The sequence below is a fragment of the Hordeum vulgare genome, chromosome 2H (assembly GCF_904849725.1).
Source record: "Hordeum vulgare subsp. vulgare chromosome 2H, MorexV3_pseudomolecules_assembly, whole genome shotgun sequence".
NCBI classification, from domain to species: Eukaryota; Viridiplantae; Streptophyta; class Magnoliopsida; order Poales; family Poaceae; genus Hordeum; species Hordeum vulgare.
In genome coordinates, this window is record NC_058519.1 from 28,263,700 (window position 1) to 28,284,455 (window position 20,756).

The 20,756-nt window shown below is 43.9% G+C and overlaps 1 protein-coding gene across 1 annotated transcript; it reads left to right on the forward strand.

The window, feature by feature from the left end:
- The first annotated feature begins 780 nt into the window (after window positions 1–780).
- On the forward strand, window positions 781–2,178 carry LOC123425163 (CBL-interacting protein kinase 5-like). Its single transcript, XM_045108845.1, has one exon. The coding sequence runs from the start codon at window positions 793–795 to the stop codon at window positions 2,176–2,178; it is 1,386 nt and encodes a 461-aa protein (XP_044964780.1). The 5' UTR covers window positions 781–792.
- Window positions 2,179–20,756: the final 18,578 nt, after the last annotated feature.

Below are 20,756 nucleotides of genomic sequence, written 5' to 3' on the forward strand. Positions count from 1 at the left end.
CTGCCCACCGCATAGCCCTTTAGTCCCGGTTTGGGACATGAACCGGGACTAAAGGCTCCTTACGGGCCGGGACTAAAGCCTCGAGGGGGGAATTGGGAATTGGGGCGACGTGGCCGGGCCTTTAGTCCTGGCCCAGTGGCAGGCCGGGACTAAAGGGTCCAGGCCAAAGGCCCGTTTTCTACTAGTGTATAATCTGGCTTTCAAACATGTCCACTTGAATTATTTTTATAAACCAGATTATATAATCTATCTTCATAATTCAGATTATCATAATCTATTGTGGTTCCAAACAGGGCTTAAGTAATGTAAAAATAATGTAATTTACGACTTGCATATGTGACGGTGTTGCATGTCTAGAAAAAATATAGAAAGTGGGTTTTAGCTTTTAGGAACAGAAGATTATTTAGACAAGGAAGAGCTATTCTATTATATTAAGCCTAAAATAGCATCCGATCAAACCATTTAATATTACTTTTAGGGAGCCTAAATCTTCATGGTGGCCACTTATCCAGGGAAGCATGAAAAATAAGGGACTGTCCTCGCCTTATAACACGGGGAAGACCATATAATAATAACCAAGAGCTACCTCTACCCTCCTAGCTGTCCTCTCGTGCGGGATTGCCAAACACCGGCCAGCTCTTAATTTGCTTAAAAAATGCTTCCTCTCCTTCATTTCTTGGTCCCTCGACAATCAACATGGCCCAAAGAGGAAGCCTCGGAGAGACAGAAGCACATCTTTCCTGCGGCTCTGACGTGAAGATGCATGATGGCACGGAGAAGGGCACTGTCCTGATGAACCGCTATGAGCTTGGACGCATCCTGGGGCATGGAACATTCGCAAAGGTGTATCACGCTAGGAGCCTCATGTGCAACCACAGTGTCGCCATCAAGGTCATTGACAAGGAAAAGGTGTTGCGTGTGGGCATGATCGAGCGGATCAAGCGGGAGATCTCTGTCATGAGGCTCGTCCGCCACCCCAACATTGTCCAACTGCACGAGGTCATGGCCAGCAAGACCAAGATATACTTTGTCATGGAGCACGTCCGGGGAGGCGATCTCTTCAGCAGGGTAGCCAAAGGCCGGCTCAGGGAGGAGGTGGCAAGGAAGTTCTTCCAGCAGTTGATCGCGGCCATTGATTTTTGCCACAGTCGTGGTGTATACCACCGGGACCTCAAGCTGGAGAACCTCCTCATAGACGACACCGACAACATCAAGGTTTCTGACTTTGGGCTTAGCGCCCTCAGGGAGTCTCTGGGGCCAGATGATCTGCTGCACACCACATGTGGTACACCTTCGTATGTCGCCCCGGAGATCATCAACAATAAGGGCTATGACGGCGCAACAGCAGATGTATGGTCTTGTGGAGTCATACTGTTTGTTCTACTCGCAGGCTACCTTCCCTTCCATGATTCCAACCTAATGGAGATGTACAGGAAGATAGGAAAAAGTGAATTCAAGAGCCCTCACTGGTTTAGCTATGATGTCAGCAAGATTCTGGGGAAGCTCCTTGATCCAAACCCAGAGACTCGCATCACCATCGAGAAGCTGGTCGAGGATCCGTGGTTCAAGGCGGAGTACAGACCAGCAGTACTTCTGGCACAGCCACACGGCTCAAAGAGCTTGAAGAGCGTGCAGTACAAACCAACAATACCGCTGGCACAGCGACATGGCTCAAAGAGCATGAAGGGCGTGTACGTCACTATCAGCACCGAGCACAAGGTTAACAAATGTGAACAGCCGGAACAATCATCCAACGCCATGAAGCCATCAAGCTTGAACGCGTTTGACATCATCTCCCTATCGCATGGATTTGATATCTCAGGCCTGTTAGAGATGCAGCGGAAGCAGAAGGTGCCTGAGTTGTTCATCACACAAGATCCAACATCAACGATAGTGTCAAAGTTGGAGGAAATTGCTAAGACAAAGCACTTCAACGTGAAGAAAAAAGATGGGATAGTGAAGCTGCAGGGATGTAAGGAAGGGAGGAAGGGGAAGCTTGCCATCGATGCGGAAATATTCGAGGTTGCGTCATCCTGCTATGCCGTCAAGGTCAAGAAGGCAGCAGGGGACACTTTGGAGTACCAAATGTTCTGTAACAAGGACCTAAGGCCTTCCCTGAAGGACATCTGTTGGACATCGACATCAGAGGATCAACTGCTAACAAGTTGTGGCACATAAGCGCAGAACCTTTTTTCTTTTACTAACAACTAGATGACTCGTTGCACCCATGGCGCAAAAAGTGAGAGCGAGCCGAGTATTCAAACCTTGAAAGTAAGAGTGATTTGGAACCTACTTTGGTACACATAGCTAGCGTTATATTTGTATTACATGGTAGCATGATAGCTCAAAAGAACTTACATTGGCTTTATAAAAGTTATATTAGCAGAGATGTAGCGCTTACCACATAAAGGCGATTCATTGTTGCATGTTCCATTAGTATCGAACATGATTTCATCATTTAAGCAACTCTTTATGATGGGTGTGTTTGATGGGTTGTTGTTACTGAAAACAGAAATATATTTAATAATTACTTGTTATGGCCTTGGCGCAAAAGGTAAGAGTAAACCAAGTATGCAAACCATTATATTTGCAACTAAGACTGATCTAAAGGCCGATACTGAAATCCCATCTTTATACATATGCATATGTACTCCACCCCAGCAACAACTAAAAATCCATATTAAGCTTTGCATTTACACTATATCCAAAAGTCTTATTTACAATTTAGCTGCACATTAGGATTTCTCGTGTTTTATATACTATAAAAAAACCTGATATGATATTCTCCTACTGTTAAACAACAATTTTCATGAATATAAATTATACATGACCAAGTCATAATTTCATATCATAAAAGCAATAGGCTGGTAATATGTTGGCCTTTTTCTGAGATGGCTGTCACACCAAACCTCATATGACGATATTCTCCTACTGTTAAACAACAACTTGCATGAATACGAATTATATATGACCAAGTCATGATTTCATATTATAGAAGCAATAGGCTGGTAATACCGTTGACCTTTTTTTGAGATGGCTTTCACAACATGAATATAAATATACATGACACATTCATAATTTCATAATATAAAAAGCGACCAGCAGGCTAATAATTGGGTTAGCCTGTTTTTAAAACGGCCATAATTACATCACATTGTGACACGACAAAACTTTTTTTTTCTTCAGAGCAGACAGTGAAGTGGTCTATCCCATTGCCTTCATAGGCCTTCTTATCTCAGCTGGAGTATGATTCATTGCTCCTAGTCATGGATCTTTATGTATAATTTGAGTCCTTCCTTTTAACTGGCCATGGAAAAATGTTGGTTAAAGTGCTTGTCATCAAGAAAAGGCACCTCGTCAGTGTGGTAGTTCTTGTTTGTTGTAACAAATAATGCCATCCTTTTGTTCCTCCAGTCTATCTATATAATAATGCACTCCTTGTGTTAGTTTCTATAAGAAGTCTATATATAAGATTGTCGATAGTTAGACTGATAATCAAATAAGACAGTGCAAATGTATTTTTTGGAGGGTGGTGCCGATGGCGCAAAGGGCGAGAACATGACATTCCACGGTATCTTATCATAGGCCATCTTCAAGTCAATGAACACCATATGCAAGTCCTTCTTTTGCTTCCTATATCTCTTCATAAGTTGTCGTACCAAGAAAATAGCTTCCATGGTTGACCTTTCAGGCATGAAACCAAACTGATTTTTGGTCACGCTTGTCATTCTTCTTAAGCGGTGTTCAATGACTCTCTCAAATAGCTTCGTTGTATGGATCATCAATTTAATTCCACAGTAATTAGTACAATTCTAAACATCCCCCTTGCTCTTGAAGATTGGTACTAATATACTCCGTCTCCATTCTTCTCGCATCTTGTTTGGTCGAAACATGAGGTTGAAAAATTTGGTTAGCCATACTATCGCTTTGTCCCCGAGGCCTCTCCACACCTCAATGAGTATACAATCAGGTCCCATCGCATTGCCTCCTTTCATCGTCTTGAAAGCCTCCTTGACCTTCGACTCCTGGATTCACCGCACAGAACGTCTTCTAGTATCATCAAAGGAGTCGTCCAGATCAATGGTAGATCTCCCACTCTCCCCATTGAACAACTTGTCAAAGTACTACCGCCATCTATGCTTAGTCTCCTCATTCTTCACCAGGAGTTGCTATGCTCCGTACTTGATGCACTTAATTTTGGAAACTAAGGACACAATTATCGTATTTGAATCGACGAGTCCGAAGGGGAAGGAAGCTAACCGAGCCTACGAGGATTCGCTTAGGTAGCTGGAACGTAGGGCCTGTGACATGTAAGCTTTGGGAGGTAGTTGACACAACGGTGAGGACAGCCGTTGATATTCTTTGCGTTCAAGAGACCAAATGGTGGGGACAGAAGCATTGGCGGATCTAGGCCCCAGTCCCCGGGCGCGGGGGGGGGGGGGGGGGGCCTAAATCCTTTTTAATACAGTAGCGAGATACTGTATCTTGAGGCCCAAAATGCTACAGGGTCAACGGGGGCCTGGGGCGGCACGTTGGGCTGGATCCGCCCTAAGACAGAAGGCGAAGGTGGTGAAGGGTACATGCTTCAAGCTATGGTACACGAGTGTTGGTGCCGCCTCCTCGCAGTGCCGCTTCTTCTTATACCTCGAGCTGCCTCGCACAACTCTCCTGAGGTTACTTTCTTCTCACTCTGCCAAACCCTCACTGGCTTCCCTATTCTCATTCATCTGATGGACTTATATAGCTAGTACAAGGGACTCACATACTACATCACATCCACCTCACACGGCCACCACTCCATGCACTAAAGCCACTCCTTTGACCCATTACTCCACTAATCCAACTAACTTCATGCAAGTAACAACCCACTGCATGCACACCAACGGGCTAACTAGTACACCGATTCTCCTGGCTCCAATCCAGCTATTATGTTCAGGCCGTCCGGCTCCAGCGCGTCTGACCGCTTCACGTGACCGTGCCGCATCGCACAACACCATAAACATCTCAACCGAAGCTTCGTGGGACTATCTACTCCCTAGACAAACTAGCCAATTTTTTTAATATTGTTTTTTATTCTTTTTGAAAAATAATGTGCCCATTTGAATATTTTTAAAACTGGGCCTGCCTCGGCCCAGGCGTCACCGATAGGATCCTGTCGGCGTCGGCGCGGCCGACAGGGGTCCAGTCGGCCTAGGCACAGCCGATAAGGGCCTCTCGGCCACGTGGCGCCGACTACTGGCCAGGCCACGTCGACAGGCCTGTCGGCCAAGCCTGTCGGCCTTGGCGTAGCCGATAGGGCTATCGGCCAGGGGGTGGCCGACTAGTGGCCAGCCAGCCCCTCCTCCTCTCTTCCTCCTTCCTCCTTTCTTCCTCCTTCCTCTTTCTTCCTTCTCCTTTCTACCTTATCTCCTTTCTTTCTTTCTCCTCCTACCTTCTCCCCCCAGCCAAAAAATCTGCCATTTCCACTTTTTGAACCATACATTTGTTGTGTAAGGAGGAGGGCATCCGAACTATCCTTCTCACTCGCGATGGGGTAGTTTGTGGTGCATGTTTTGAAGCTATTTTTGGTGGTGGTGGTGGAGGTTGAGGTGGTGGTGGTGGTGGTGGTGGTGGTGGTGGTGTGGGTGTAGTTGGTTGTTTTGGTGGAGTTGGAGGAGGTGGTGTGGGAATAATCTCGGTGTTCATCGTTCGTCGTTCATCGTTCATCGTTTCTGCGCACGCTTCAAGGGTAAAATATTTTTGTTGTTTAAATAGTTTTAGGTGCTCCGGTAGATTAGTATAAATTTAGTTGTTTAACTGGTTGTAGGTGCTCCGGTAGATTAGTATAAATTTAGTTGTTTAACTATTTTTAGGTGCTCCGGTAGATTAGTATAAATTTAGTTGTTTAACTAGTTTTAGGTGCTCTGGTAGATTAGTATAAATTTAGTTGTTTAACTAGTTATAGGTGCTCCGGTAGATTAGTATAAATTAAGTTTAGTAAATGAAGTAGTGTAAATATGTTTAGGTTCTCTGATAGATTTGGAAAATATATTTCCGTTTGTCGTTCTTCTAATTTTTTTCCTTGTTGAATAATATGTTAGGTCAGCAGAGATGTCTGATTTAGTGACGTTATGTTTGCACTATGATCGTGGTACCGTTCAAACAAATGAGATGGGAGCTGATCTTAGTGAATTTCAGTACACAGAGGTGGAGGTGTCCTCCCCTAAAACATGGTCTGTTACTCAGTTGACAGAATGGATTGCGCGATGTTTAGGGTTCAATACTGAAACACACACCGTCGGTGTTCATGCATTATGGACCCGGTCCACTGGTAATATTTTCTGTTATTTGAAGCATATAGAGCGGGACGACTAGTGGGTGCGCTTGTTACAATCTTGCGAGCGTAGGGGATGTCATCCTGTGGCCTTACTTCTCTCCCTCTCAGCTTCACGGGCCTATTCCCGCTGTCTGTAAACCTCCTCCAACCAAAGTTTCTCTTCTTGGTTCTTCCTTATCATCTCATCAATAAAAGCCCTCTGCTCCACACAGTAATCTTCCCACTCTTTCTTCTGCTCTGCTTTCTCCCCTGCTTTAGCCTTCGCGCGGCGCTCTTCCAAGTCCAAGCTAGCCCATGCACGGCGACCTCTTTCACGAATCTCGATCACCGCCCAGTCCGGCATTTTCGTGTCAATCCAACGATAGTACATGCAGAGAGGAGGAGGAGACTACAAAAAATATATATAAATATCAAGTAAACAATAATATCAACAACATATTTACTCTGGATAACTTGAGCATACCGGAGGCCTGAGGTACGCAGAAATAGATTCGGGCGGATCAGATTCATAATTGGCGCACATGAAAAACTTCATGCCCAACCAATCTGAAAAATCTGTCACCTTCTTCACCTTGCAGAGATCACCGCACCAACATCGAACTGCTTCCACACCCCGAGGCAAACTCGCACTCTGCATTTTCTTAGGCCTGATGCTCTGATCCGAGCAAGCCAAACTCATATTCACTGGATGATGGAGGATGGAAGGCAGTGCTAGTGTTCTCAAGTGAGTCTGGATGATGGAGGAAGGCAGTCCAATGCCTCCTTTTATAGACTTAGATGACCAGGAATATGGCGGGAAAAAGAGGAGGGAAATGAGGCGGGAAAGATTTGGCGCGAAATAAGAGAAATAGTTGGCGGGAAAGGTGGCGGGAAACGAATCGGGCAAAATTTGGCGGAAAAGGTGGTGCAAAAAATTAGGCGGGAATGGAGACGTGTAGGCAAAATAGCTAACATAAAATATCATCGCGAGTGAGACGGATAGTTTGGATGCCCTCCTCCGTACACAACATAAAATATCATCGCGAGTGATATTGCTATTTATCCATGTGTCTATTGCTATTTATCCAAGAAACATAAAATAACATAAAATTTTAGTTCCATGTGTCTATTGCTATTTATCCAAGAAAAGGAGTACATCATTTTAATACCATTCTTTTCATTGTTTCAATTCTTCTTAGAATTAATAAAATGATTATTCCAAAGAGGAAAAAAGATGACACTTCCATCCAAAACAGCAAAAATAAATAAGGGGATAAATAAGGAGAAGAAATAGAGAAGGAGGGAGAAGAAATAGCTGAGAAAGGAGGGAGAGGGGGGAGGCGCTGCCACTACTCGGCCACGGCCAGGCCGAGTGGCCTATCGGCTTCCCCAAAGCCGAGTGGCCACTAATCGGCCACGTGGAAGCCGATAGCCTCCTGTCGGCTAGGGCGAGGCCGACAGCTCCCAGTCGGCCACAACAAGGCCGAAGCAGGTATATTTCTCTAATTTTTTGATTTGGTGCATTATTTTTCAAAAAGAATAAAAAAATGCAATATTAAAAAAAATAGCGACAAACTAGCTGATGTGCACACATACACGTGCACAAGACACATGACAAGATTATTTCTAACATTTTCCCTCCTAATCTTGACATGGTGGCTCACCAATTTTCCTTGAATGATGCCTTCGCAGCGCTGAGCTCCACTTCATATCGCCATCGACGCCGTCACAACGCCGATCATGCGCACCTTGGCATCGACGACACCGTCACAACGCCGAACTCAACATCACCATCTCGTCTTCCTCTAGCAGCATCGCACCGCCTCACCTTGTAACGGCATCTCACCGTCGTTGTAGCAGCATCGCACTGCCATCTCCTCTTGCGGCATCCCACCGCAGCCACATGCTCGCGCGGCATCGCACCGCATCCACATGTCCGCACGACATCACACCACCAAACACCTCCTTCTCGTGGACGACGTCGTCGCAGCGACAACCACCCGCCATGGAGCATCTTGCTGTGGATGACGCCATCACAGCGCCGGCCACCACGGCGCCGTGCCGCATGCAGCGGCCTCCTCTTGACATGGAACACGCCTTCGCGACGCCGGTCACCATGCCATCATCATCTTGCGGCATCACACCGCAACCGACGACCAGCGGCATCACGCCGCCGACGGCCTCCACCTCGTGCCGCCGTCCTCCACCTTACATGGAGTCTGTCGCGCCGCCACTGCCTCGAATCGACAAGGCTCTGATACCAAATGTTGGCGCCGCCTCCTCGCAGCGCCGCTTCTTCTTATACCTTGAGCTGCCTCGCACAACTCTCCTAAGGTTACTTTCTTCTCACTCTGCCAAACCCTCACTGGCTTCCCTATTCTCATTCATCTGATGGACTTATATAGCTAGTACAAGGACTCACATACTACATCACAGCCACCTCACACGGCCACCACCCCATGCACTAAAGCCACTCCTTTGACCCATTGCTCCACTAACCCAGCTAACTCCATGCAAGTAACAACCCATTGCATGCACACCAACGGGCTAACTAGTACACCGATTCTCCTGGCTTCAATCCAGCTATTATGTTCAGGCCATCCGGCTCCAGCGCGTCTGGCCGCTTCACGCGACCGTGCCGCATCGCACAGCACCACAAACATCTCAGCCGAAGCTTCGTGAGACAATCTACTCCCTAGATAAACTAGCTGATGTGCACACATACACGTGCACAAGACACATGACAAGATTATTTCTAACAACGAGGACTACTCGTAATTATTAGAAAATAATTATTTCCAAAATGAACAGAAAGATAGCCGTGTCCTTGATAACTATATATTTCCAAATCAAAGATAGTTGTGTCCTTAGTTTTCACAGTGTGTATATGCGGATTCGTTTTGACGTACTCCCTCCATCACACTTTATAGGATGTGCACGTGTACCTAGGTCGTTAATTTAACTTATATAAAATATATTGTTTAACATAAAATTATATCATTAGAAAATAGATCATTTAAAATTTTTAATGATATATTTTTTATAATATATGTCTCTTATTAAGTTGGTCAAATTGACGACCTAGATACACGTGCCGAACTTATTAACTAAACGAAGGGAGTACATGATTTTAATAATCAGCGCACACAACTATTGAGATGCAAAATAATCTGTGTACTTAATTACAGGGCTGTAATAATTAGTGTGCTCGAACAGAAACAAATCACAATATACAGTAAATAGCATCTCACATGGAGTTAACATGATGAAGGGCAGATCAAAGTGGGGGCAGCCGAGCAAGACGGGCACCTGACTACCCGAGCAGTGCTAGGTTAAGTGCATCTCCAACACCCGCGCTTCCCGTCGCGTTCAAAAAATATGTTTGCCGCGTGCGTTTCGGTTGGTTTAGCACGGGGATAGGCGCTGGCTCCAACGGCCGCGCTATAATGCAGCGCGCGCCGCTACAGCAGCGCCCAAAAATACAGCGCGCGCAGCACGCACAAACTATATATACATTTCAAAAAATAGGAGCAAAAATGATCAAACAAACAAAATAAATCAACAATAAATAGTCATTACAACTCAAACAAATAGTTTATCGTTCAGTACAACAAATAATGCAATAAACACAACCAATAGTTCATGAACAATACAATGTCGAATGCAGAAATCATGCTCTTTCTCGTCCATGCCATGCCCACCACTCTTCAATCGGATCCTTCTGAAGTTCATTGTGCGTTGCGGGACGTCGAATGGCATGATAGGAGGCAACAAAACGGGCTACCCTTTCAGCCCTCCGTCGCACTCGCACGGGATGTCCCAAGAGCTCATACTGTGAGTAGTCTAAATCTTGGTCACGCTCATTCTCGATGATCATGTTGTGCATGATCACACAAGCGTGCATGATGTACCAAAGCATTTTTTTGATCCCAAAATCTAGCCGGTCCTCTCACAATAGCAAATTGGGCTTGCAAAATCCCAAATGCTCTCTCCACATCTTTTCTAGTCGCCGGGGAAGCGCCTGAACTGTCGCCGGGGGGCGGCGGCGGCGGCGCGGGGATAGGCCGGGGAAGCGCCTGAACGGTCGTCGGGGGGCGCGAGCGGCGGCGGCGGCGCGGCCGGATGGGGGTGGAAGTGGGGAGCGAGCGCGCGAGAGTGGAGGAGCGAGCGCGGGAGAGTCCAGCGCGTGGGAGCTGGCGCAGCAAATAAGCGGCACGCGATTGCGTTTCGGCCAGCGCGCTGAACTACATATGCCGCGCGCGCCGTTTTTGCGCGTCCGCTGGAGCTACCCGTCGCGTTGCGCGCGCGCTAAAACGGGCTATTTTGCGGCGCGGCGCTAGATTAGCGCGGCTGTTGGAGATGCTCTAAGACAAGGACTAGCAGAGACGTGCTACGAAGGTCGGATGCGAGACACTTGCTGTCGCTGATGTGCGTTGCCGCCGCGTTTGGAACTTTGGATAGTGTCGTAGGCATCAGCAACCTCGCCGTCCATGGTGCCGCCGACTCTGGTTGCACGCCAACCCAACTGACGCTCACATGTAACACGATTTGCAAAAACCGAAGAGGCCTCACAGCCGTCACTAGTGGAAAACGGGCCTTTGGCCTGGACCCTTTAGTCCCGGCCTCCATCTGGGCCGGGACTAAAGGCCCGGCCACGTCGCCCAAAATCGCAATGCCGCCCACGAGGCTTTGGTCCCGGCCCGTAAGGAGCCTTTAGTCCCGGTTTGTGTCTCAAACCGGGACTAAAGGGCTACGCGGTGTGCAGCCCGCATGTGCGCCACCTTTAGTCCCGGTTTGTGTCTCAAACCGTGACTAAAGTCCTCTGCCTATATATATTGGCCACAGCCCCCCTCTCCCCTCTTCCTTGCATTTTTCTTGGATGGAAGAGTGTGGGTGTGTGCTAGCTCTCCATTTTTCTTGGATGCACGGTGTTTGTTGAAATGTGTGTTAGAGCGATGCCGCATTAGTTCACCGAACACAACTACGATATGAGATGCCCGAGCCACGCTTAAACCTCTTCCTCTTTATTTCTACTTATTCTAAAAGGTTAGCAACTATATTTCCTCGTTTAGACCGTGCGGTACTAATTTTTAGGATCGTGATTGTATTTGATATACTGTCGTATAACGCAGATGAGCCATCCATGGATGTACGGTGATCGACGCACAACCGCTTACAGAGAAGGCGTGCATTCTTTTCGAGATGCAGCCGATGCGAACAATGTTTGGACCAAGCACAGAGAAAGAGGGGTTATGATGGAAGACAACGATGAAGAAGAAGAGAACGATGATGGCAACTACCGATCTATGTTCCCTGAGTATGCTGATACCGCAATGGAAGACAATGAAGAAGAAGATCAGGATGAAGAACGGGAACTAGATGAGCCCGCTAATGATCTTGGTCGGGTCATTTCTGATGCACGACGAGGTTGCGACACAGAAAAGGAGAGGTTGCAGTTCGAGCAGATGTTACAGGACAACAACAAATTGTTGTACCCAACTTGTGAAGATGGCCAGAAGAAGCTGGGTAGCACACTGGAATTACTGAAGTGGAAGGCAGAGACCGGTGTGACTGACTCGTCATTCGAAAAGTTGCTGGTACTGATGAAGAAGATGCTTCCAAGAAAGAACGAATTGCCCGCCAGCACGTACGAAGCAAAGAAGCTTGTCTGCCCTCTAGGATTAGACGTGCAGAAGATACATGCATGCCCTAATGACTGCATCCTCTACCGCGGTGAGAAGTACGAGAATATGGATAAATGCCCGGTATGCACTGCATTGCGGTATAAGATCAGAAAAGATGACCCTGGTGATATTGAGGGCGAGCCACCCAGGAAGAGGGTTCCTGCCAAGGTGATGTGGTATGCTCCTATAATACCACGGTTGAAACGTCTGTTCAGAAATAAAGATCATGCGAAGTTGTTGCGATGGCACATGGAAGATCGTATGAAAGACGATAAGTTGAGGCACACCGCTGATGGTCGGCAGTGGAGAAAAATCGAGAGAGAGTTCCCGAGATTTGCAGGTGACACAAGGAACTTATGGTTTGGTCTAAGTACAGATGGCATGAATCCTTTTGGGGAGCAGAGTTGCAGTCACAACACCTAGCCCGTTACCCTATGTATCTACAACCTTCCTCCTTGGTTGTGCATGAAGCGGAAGTTCATTATGATGCCAGTGCTTATCCAAGGTCCAAAGCAACCCGGCAACGATATTGATGTGTACCTAAGGCCATTAGTTCATGAACTTTTACAGCTTTGGGCCGAACCAGGTGTACGTGTGTGGGACGAGCACAAACAAGAGGAATTTGACCTTCGAGCGTTGCTTTTCGTAACCATCAATGATTGGCCTGCTCTTAGTAACATTTCAGGACAGTCAAACAAGGGATACAATGCATGCACGTAGTGTTTGGAACAGACAGAAAGTATATATCTGGACAAATGTAGGAAGAATGTGTACCCGTACAATCGTCGTTTTCTTCCGCCCAAGCATCCCTTAAAGAAAAAAGGCAAGCATTTCAATGGCAAGGCAGAACCCCGGGGGAAGCCTGTCATCCATACTGGTGCTGAAGTATTTGATATGGTCAAGGATGTAAAAGTAATCTTTGGAAAGGGTCCTCGCAGCCAACCTGTTCCTAACGGCCCTGATAAGCGTGTACCCATGTGAAAGAAGAAATCTATATTTTGGGAGCTACCCTACTGGGAAGTCCATGAGGCCCGCTCGGCAATCAGCGTGATGCACCTGACGAAGAATCTCTACGTGAATATTCTAGGCTTCCTGGGCTTGTATGGGAAGTCAAAAGATACACCGGAAGCACAGGAGGACCAGGAACGTCATAAAGGAAGAGATGGCATGCATCCAGGGCAGTTTCAACGGCCTGCCAGCTACGCTCTTACTAAGGAAGAGAAGGAAATCTTCTTTGAAGTCCTTTTCAGTATCAAGGTCCCGACTGGCTTTTCGTCGAATATAAAGGGAATCGTAAATATGAAATACAAAAAATTCCAAAACCTAAAGTCTCATGACTGCCACGTGCTTATGACACAATTGCTTCCGGTTGCATTGAGGGGAATTCTACCGGAAAATGTTCGCCTGGCAATTGTGAAGGTATGTGCATTCCTCAATGCAATTTCTCAGAAGGTAATCGATCGAGAAAGTCTATCAGGGTTACAGATTGATGTGGTCCAATGTCTGGTCAGCTTTGAGTTGTTGTTCCCGCCATCCTTCTTCAATATAATGACACACCTCCTAGTTCACCTAGTCGAAGAGATTAGAATTCTCGGTCCTATGTTTCTACACAATATGTTCCCCTTCGAGAGGTCCATGGGAGTCTTAAAGAAATATGTTTGTAACCGTGCTAGGCCAGAAGGAAGCATATCCAAGGGCTATGGAACAGAGGAGGTCATTGAGTTTTGTGTGGACTTTCTTCCTGACCTTAAGCCGATTGGTGTTCCTGAATCTCGGTATGAGGGTAGGCTGACAGGAAAAGGCACACTAGGAAGGAAAGCAAAAGTATGTATGGACGGGCATTCTTTCTCTCAAGCACACTACACAGTTCTACACAATTCCACCGTGGTGGCTCCGTATATCGTGAGACACAAGAATATTCTACGCTCCGAAAACCCGGGGAAGGCTGACTCTTGGATTGAAGGGGAACACGAGAAGACTTTCGGCAGTTGGTTGCAGACACATCTCATGAATGACGACACCGTTGGAGATCAGTTGTACTATTTGGCCATGCCACCATCTTCGACTATATGTACTTTCCAAGGGTATGAGATAAATGGGAATACATTTTACACGGTTGCCCAAGATAAAAAGAGCACCAACCAAAATAGTGGTGTCCGCTTTGATGCAACAGACGAGAATGGGCACTGTTTGGAAACATATTACGGGTACATAGAGGAGATATGGGAACTTGACTATGGACCTACTTTTAAGATCCCTTTGTTTCGGTGCAAATGGGTGAAGCTGACAGGAGGCGGGGTAGTTGTAGACCAAAAGTACGGCATGACAACAGTGGATCTCAACAATCTTGCGTACATGGACGAACCATTTGTCCTAGCCAATGATGTCGCTCAGGTTTTCTATGTGAAGGACATGTCTACAAAAACGAGAAAAATAAATCAGCAAAAGAAGATATCGTCCGATGAGCCAAAACGCCACATAGTTCTTTCAGGGAAAAGAAACATCGTGGGAGTAGATGACAAGACAGACATATCAGTAGATTATAATAAGTTTCATGAAATTCCACCCTTCAAAGTGAAAACTAACCCAAGCATCCTACTGAATGATGAAGATTCTCCATGGCTACGACCCAGAAGACAACAGAAATAATAGAAAGGAATATTGGTGCAATAATGTAATAATGTATTAAACCTTTTATGTCATGCATGTATGGAATGTACTAAACCTTTTAGTTTTGAATTATTTATTCAATTTCAAACACTTTTCATTAACATAGTTTTGTCAAATTCTCAAACTTCGAGAGAGATTGTCCGTTTTGTACACGAAGTGCATCCAGTTTTTGTCGTAGCCCTCTCAACTTTTTAACACATGCTATGTGGGTGAAAAGATAATAGCATGCCAACTTTCAACATTTTCAGAGTTCATTTGTAGTGCTTTTCAATTTTAGGGTCAACTAGCACAAAAAAAACAAAAGTAAATGCACGAAAAATGCCAAATTAAGTCAGAAATTATTAAAAATTTGTGATGTGCCTTTGAATGGTGCATTTTAAACACACAAAAATTATGGAGTTCAAATAAGTTCAAAAAATGAAATCCCTTTGTAATAGATGAGTTCTCGTTCGAAACCCTCATACTTCGAGAAAGATTGTCTGTTTTGTACACGAAGTGCATCCAGTTTTTGTCGTAACCCTCTCCACTTTTTAGCACATGCTATGTGGGTGAAATGATTATACCATGCCAACTTTCAACATTTCAAGAGTTCATTTGTAGTGCTTTTCAATTTTAGGGTCAACTAGCTCAAAAAAAAAGTAAATGCACGAAAAATAACAAATGAAGTCAGAAATTGTTGAAATTTGTGATGTGCCTTTGAATGGTGCATTTTGAATACACAAAAAGTATGGAGTTTAAATAAGTTCAAAAAAATGAAATCCCTATGTAAGAGATGAGTTCTCGTTCAAAACCCTGATACTTCGAGAGAGATTGTCCGTTTTGTACACGAAGTGCATCCAGTTTTTGTCGTAGCCCTCTCAACTTTTTAACACATGCTATGTGGGTGAACTGATGATAGCATGCCAACTTTCAACATTTTCAGAGTTCATTTGTAGTGCTTTTCAATTTGAGGGTCAACTAGCCCAAAAAAACAAAAGTAAATGCACGACAAATACCAAAGTAAGTGAGAAATTGTTGAAAATTTGTGATGTGCCTTTGAATGGTGCATTTTAAACACACAAAAAGTATGGAGTTCAAATAAGTTCAAAAAATGAAATCCCTTTGTAATAGATGAGTTCTCGTTCGAAACCCTCATACTTCGAGAGAGATTATCTATTTTGTACACGAAGTGCATCTAGTTTTTGTCGTAACCCTCTCCACTTTTTAGCACATGCTATGTGGGTGAAATGATGATACCATGCCAACTTTCAACATTTTCAGAGTTCATTTGTAGTGTTTTTCAATTTTAGGGTCAACTAGCTCAAAAAAAGTAAATGCACGAAAAATACCAAATGAAGTCAGAAATTGTTGAAATTTTGTGACGTGCCTTTGAATAGTGCATTTTGAACACACAAAAAGTATGGAGTTTAAATAAGTTCAAAAAAATGAAATCCCATTGTAAGAGATGAGTTCTCGTTCGAAACCCTCATACTTCGAGAGAGATTGTCCGTTTTGTACACGAAGTGCATCCAGTTTTTGTCGTATCCCTCTCAACTTTTTAACACATGATATGTGGGTGAAATGATGATAGCATGCCAACTTTCAACATTTTCAGAGTTCATTTGTAGTGCTTTTCAATTTTAGGGTCAACTAGCTCAAAAAAATAAGTAAATGCACGAAAAATACCAAATGAAGTGAGAAATTGTTGATATTTTGTGATGTGACTTTGAATGATGCATTTTGAACACACAAAAAGTATGGAGTTTAAATATGCTAAAAGAGTTTTAATAAACATAGTTTTTAATTGAAAATAACAAAATAGTTAATAGTTTGGATAGGCAAAATAATTAATTTTGAAAATAGAAAATAGTTTTGAATTATTTATTCAATTTCAAACACTTTTCATTTTCATAGTTTTGTCAAATTCTCAAATATGCAAAAAGAATTTTAATAAACATAGTTTTTAATTGAAAATAACAAAATAGTTAATAGTTTGGATAGTCAAAATAATTAATTTTGAAAATAAAAAATAGTTTTGAATTATTTTCATCAATTTCAAACACTTTTCATTTTCATAGTTTTGTCAAATTCTCAAATATGCAAAAAGAATTTTAATAAACATAGTTTTTAATTGAAAATAACAAAATAGTTAATATTTTGGATAGTCAAAATAATTAATTTTGAAAATAGAAAATAGTTTTGAATTATTTATTCAATTTCAAACACTTTTCATTTTCATAGTTTTGTCAAATTCTCAAATATGCAAAAATAATTTTAATAAACATAGTTTTTAATTGAAAATAACAAAATAGTTAATAGTTTGGATAGTCAAAATAATTAATTTTGAAAATAGAAAATATTTTTGAATTATTTATTCAATCTCAAACACTTTTCATTTTCATAGTTTTGCCAAATTCTCAAATATGCAAAAAGAATTTTTAATAAACATAGTTTTTAATTGAAAATAACAAAATAGTTAATAGTTTGGATAGTCAAAATAATTAATTTTGAAAATAGAAAATAGTTTTGAATTATTTATTCAATTTCAAACACTTTTCATTTTCATAGTTTTGTCAAATTCTCAAATATGCAAAAAGAATTTTTAATAAACATAGTTTTTAATTGAAAATAACAAAATAGTTAATAGTTTGGATAGTCAAAATAATTAATTTTGAAAATAGAAAAAAATTAAAACTATATGAGAATTTATAGAGAAAATTCAACCTAAATTCAAAGTGACCTCACTTTGAATTTAGGTTGAATTTTGTCCATAATTTCAAATATATTTTCAATTCTTAAATTTATAGTTTGTTTAGGCCCGTAAGCCTGCTTTATAGAGGAGCTCGACACGGTTGTGACAACGGGGCTTATAAACCAGTGGCGGCTCCTCTCGACAAGCGAGGTGGGACTAAACTTTGGAATGCCGCCAGCCCAAGCCTTTAGTCTCGGTTCGTGGCACGAACCAGGACTAAAGACCACCTTTAGTCCCGGGTGGAGCCACGACCCGGGACTAAAGCCCCTCGCCTGCCGCCTGCCGAAAAGGGGTCTTTAGCCCCGGGTCGTGGCTAGACCCGGGACTAAAGGGTGTCTTTAGTCCCGGCTCGAGCCCCGACCCGGGACTAAAGGCCCGTGCTTCCCGCCTTTTGGTCTGCCGAAAAAGGGTCTTTAGTCTCGGGTCGTAGCTCCACCCGAGACTAAAGGGTGTTTTTAGTCTCGGTTCGAGCCCCGAACCGGGACTAAAGATCCTACTATATATACGGCCCCGACGAAAATCCAAATCCAAACGCCATTTTCGTTCTCTTCTTCCTCTCGCTCGCCTCTTCTGCCCGGCGCGGCACCAGTCGAACTGCTCGACGCCGCCAGGCTGCCCGCCGTCGCCATTGCCCTGCCGTCCTCCTCGCCGTCGCCCTGCAGTCCACCTCGCCGGCACCGGACCTCCTTGCGCGCCCTTGTCCCCGTCGTCGACGCCCTGCCGTCCTGCTCGCGGGCGCCCTCCCACTCCGGTAAGCCCCCGGCCCCCTCCTCCCCATGCCGAACACGAAGGACGAGCCGCCGGCGCCCACCGGCGGGGACGCCACCGCCGCCGTCGTGTCGGTGAGGAGGAGAAGTAGAAGAAGAGGAGGAGGAGAAGTAGAAGAAGAGGAGGAGGAGTAGAAGAAGAGGAGAAGAAAAGGAAGAAGAAGAGGAGGAGAAGAAGATTTTTTTGTCATTTAATTCCTATTGTTATTAGGTTTGTGCTAGATTATTAGGGTTAGTAATATTTAGAATTAGGTTAGGGTTACAAGAAGAATAAAGATGAACAAAAATAAGAAAATAAGATTAGGAAAAAGGAAAATAAGAAGAGGAGGAGAAGAAAAGAAGAAAAAGGAGAATAAGAAGAGGAGGAGAGGAGAAGAAGAGGAAAAATAGAAGAAGAGGAGAAGTAGAAGAAGAGAAGTTGAAGAAAAGTAGGAGAAGAAGAAGCGGAGAAGAAAATAAGAAAGAAGAAGAAGAAGAAGAAGAAGAAGAAGAAGATAAGAAAAGGAAGAAGAAGAAGAAGAGGAGAAGAAGAACTAGGTTAGCTAGTGTGCTAGGTTAAATCACTTAAGCATATAAATTAGTGTTAATTAGGTTAGTGTTAGCTAGTTTAAGGCTATGTAAATTTAAGTAAGTTAGTTTAGGGTCGGTCCATGGCTTCATCATTACCTGGTAGTAACAGACGCATGCGCTATCAAGCTCTCGAAAGTTGTTTTGGAACGGAGTTCCTCATAGAATAATTCTTTTTTTGTACAAAGTTCAACAAAAGTCCTTCCAAATAGCGATATTCGGATGGCTCTTTTTGAACTGCGTACCAAAAAGCTAATTATCCTATTCGGGATTCCGTTACAAAACAACTTTATAAAGCTTCATAGCATCATGCTCCTATTTTTTTTTAAACAATACAATTGCAGATGCTTACATACACGAATTTTTACACACACTTAAAACTTTTGTCAATATATAGTTGAACTAGTTGATTTAATAAAACTACTTTATTTTACTATATATACAATTAGTTTATTTTTAGCAATAAAATTAATAGAACTAGTTTATTTTTTTAGTTCATTTTACGATGCCTATCCCGCATCCTCGTCGTCGACTCGGCAGAGGACACCTGCTTGATCAGAGGGGCCATGTACGGAACTGGGCTCCGCCCGGCTGGTATTGGGAGGTGCTACCTTCCCGGGGGCGTAGGTTGGTGAGGAGCCAGCCCGTTGTTGACCCGATCCTTGTTTGGTGGCGGTCGCGTGGGCCAGTGACGGTGCCGAGGCTTCCGGACACTGCGGAGGTGGTACATCACCGTGTCAGCGAGGAGGATGAGCACGTCCGTCGCAACATGGTTGCGTTGGAGGGCAGGTTCGACCATACCTGGCAGGTTCTTCAGGGATCTCACTGGAGCTATGATCCTGTGATGGTTCCTTCTCTTTGGGTGTCCACCGCCCACGACGATACCCGCCGGGCGCTACGGTTCTAGCTGTATTAGTGATGCTATATGTATGATAGTATTCGAGGAGTATTAGTGATAATATTCGACGATGTACGGACACAAGAGATGGTGTAGTTTTGCTTATAATTGAATTCATGCTAATTTGAATACTACTTTATTTTACGATTTGGTTTTGCTTATTGAATGCTCAAATTGGAAAAGCCACTACCCGTGACTAAAGTTGTTTTGGAACGGAGTTCCTGATAGAAGAATTCTTTTTTGGTACAAAGTTCAACAAAGTCCTTTGACACTAGACACTGTGACATATAGAAGGGTAGATGAGATCAGGAAAAATAGGATCATTTTCTACACATCTAGAATGTCGCCATTTTGTTAAATCCTTAAAGGTTAAGAGAATCCGTTAGACATATTTTAGAGTTTAGGTTCTAGCCAAGACCTGGGACTAAAGGTCCTCCTATATAAAACGACACTTCGAAGTTTCCAACCCCTCTTATATAGTTTGTTAGTTTATTAGTTAATCAAATGTCCGTTTTTTGCAGAACTATGGATCCACATATCAGGAACCTCGGAGAGGAAGAACTTCTCGAAGATATAATCAAAGACGGCCCCGACGTTGAACCAGCTGAATCTCCATCGTCATATCCAAACCCCTCCGGATATGGAATGGAGGTCGACCGACACGAAGATGAAGCCGATGGGGCAGGAGATAGGTCCAATGACGGAGAAGGTGATAGCTCCACTGATGGAGAAGCCGGTGGAGTAATAATAAAGTCCGGCGAGGTATACATATGAAGTTCGACAATCACTTGTAATATGTGAAAAATATTGGAGATAGCTCTATATTGTATACATATACATTCATTTGACGAATGTTTCTCCCTCTTAGGCCTCCACATCGAGCAAAGCTACGAAACGAGGCCCGACTAAAAAGTTGGATGCACGGACGCATTACACCTTTGAGGTGATATTGCTTACGGGCGAACCCAACCTTCCTAAGAATGTTGCTGACACATTCAAGAAGCAATGCGGAGTTCTCGTTAGGAATCACGTCCCGATCAGCGTTCGGGAGTGGAACAAGCGCAAAGGGGCAGCCGATAGTGACTATGTCGCCGAAAGGTACAAAGATAATCTTTGGAATGATCTCAAGTCACATTTCAACCTG

Bases quoted from the DNA above. Each gene is read 5' to 3' on its own strand.
- LOC123425163 (XM_045108845.1), top strand. From the start codon at position 793: ATGAACCGCTATGAGCTTGGACGCATCCTGGGGCATGGAACATTCGCA.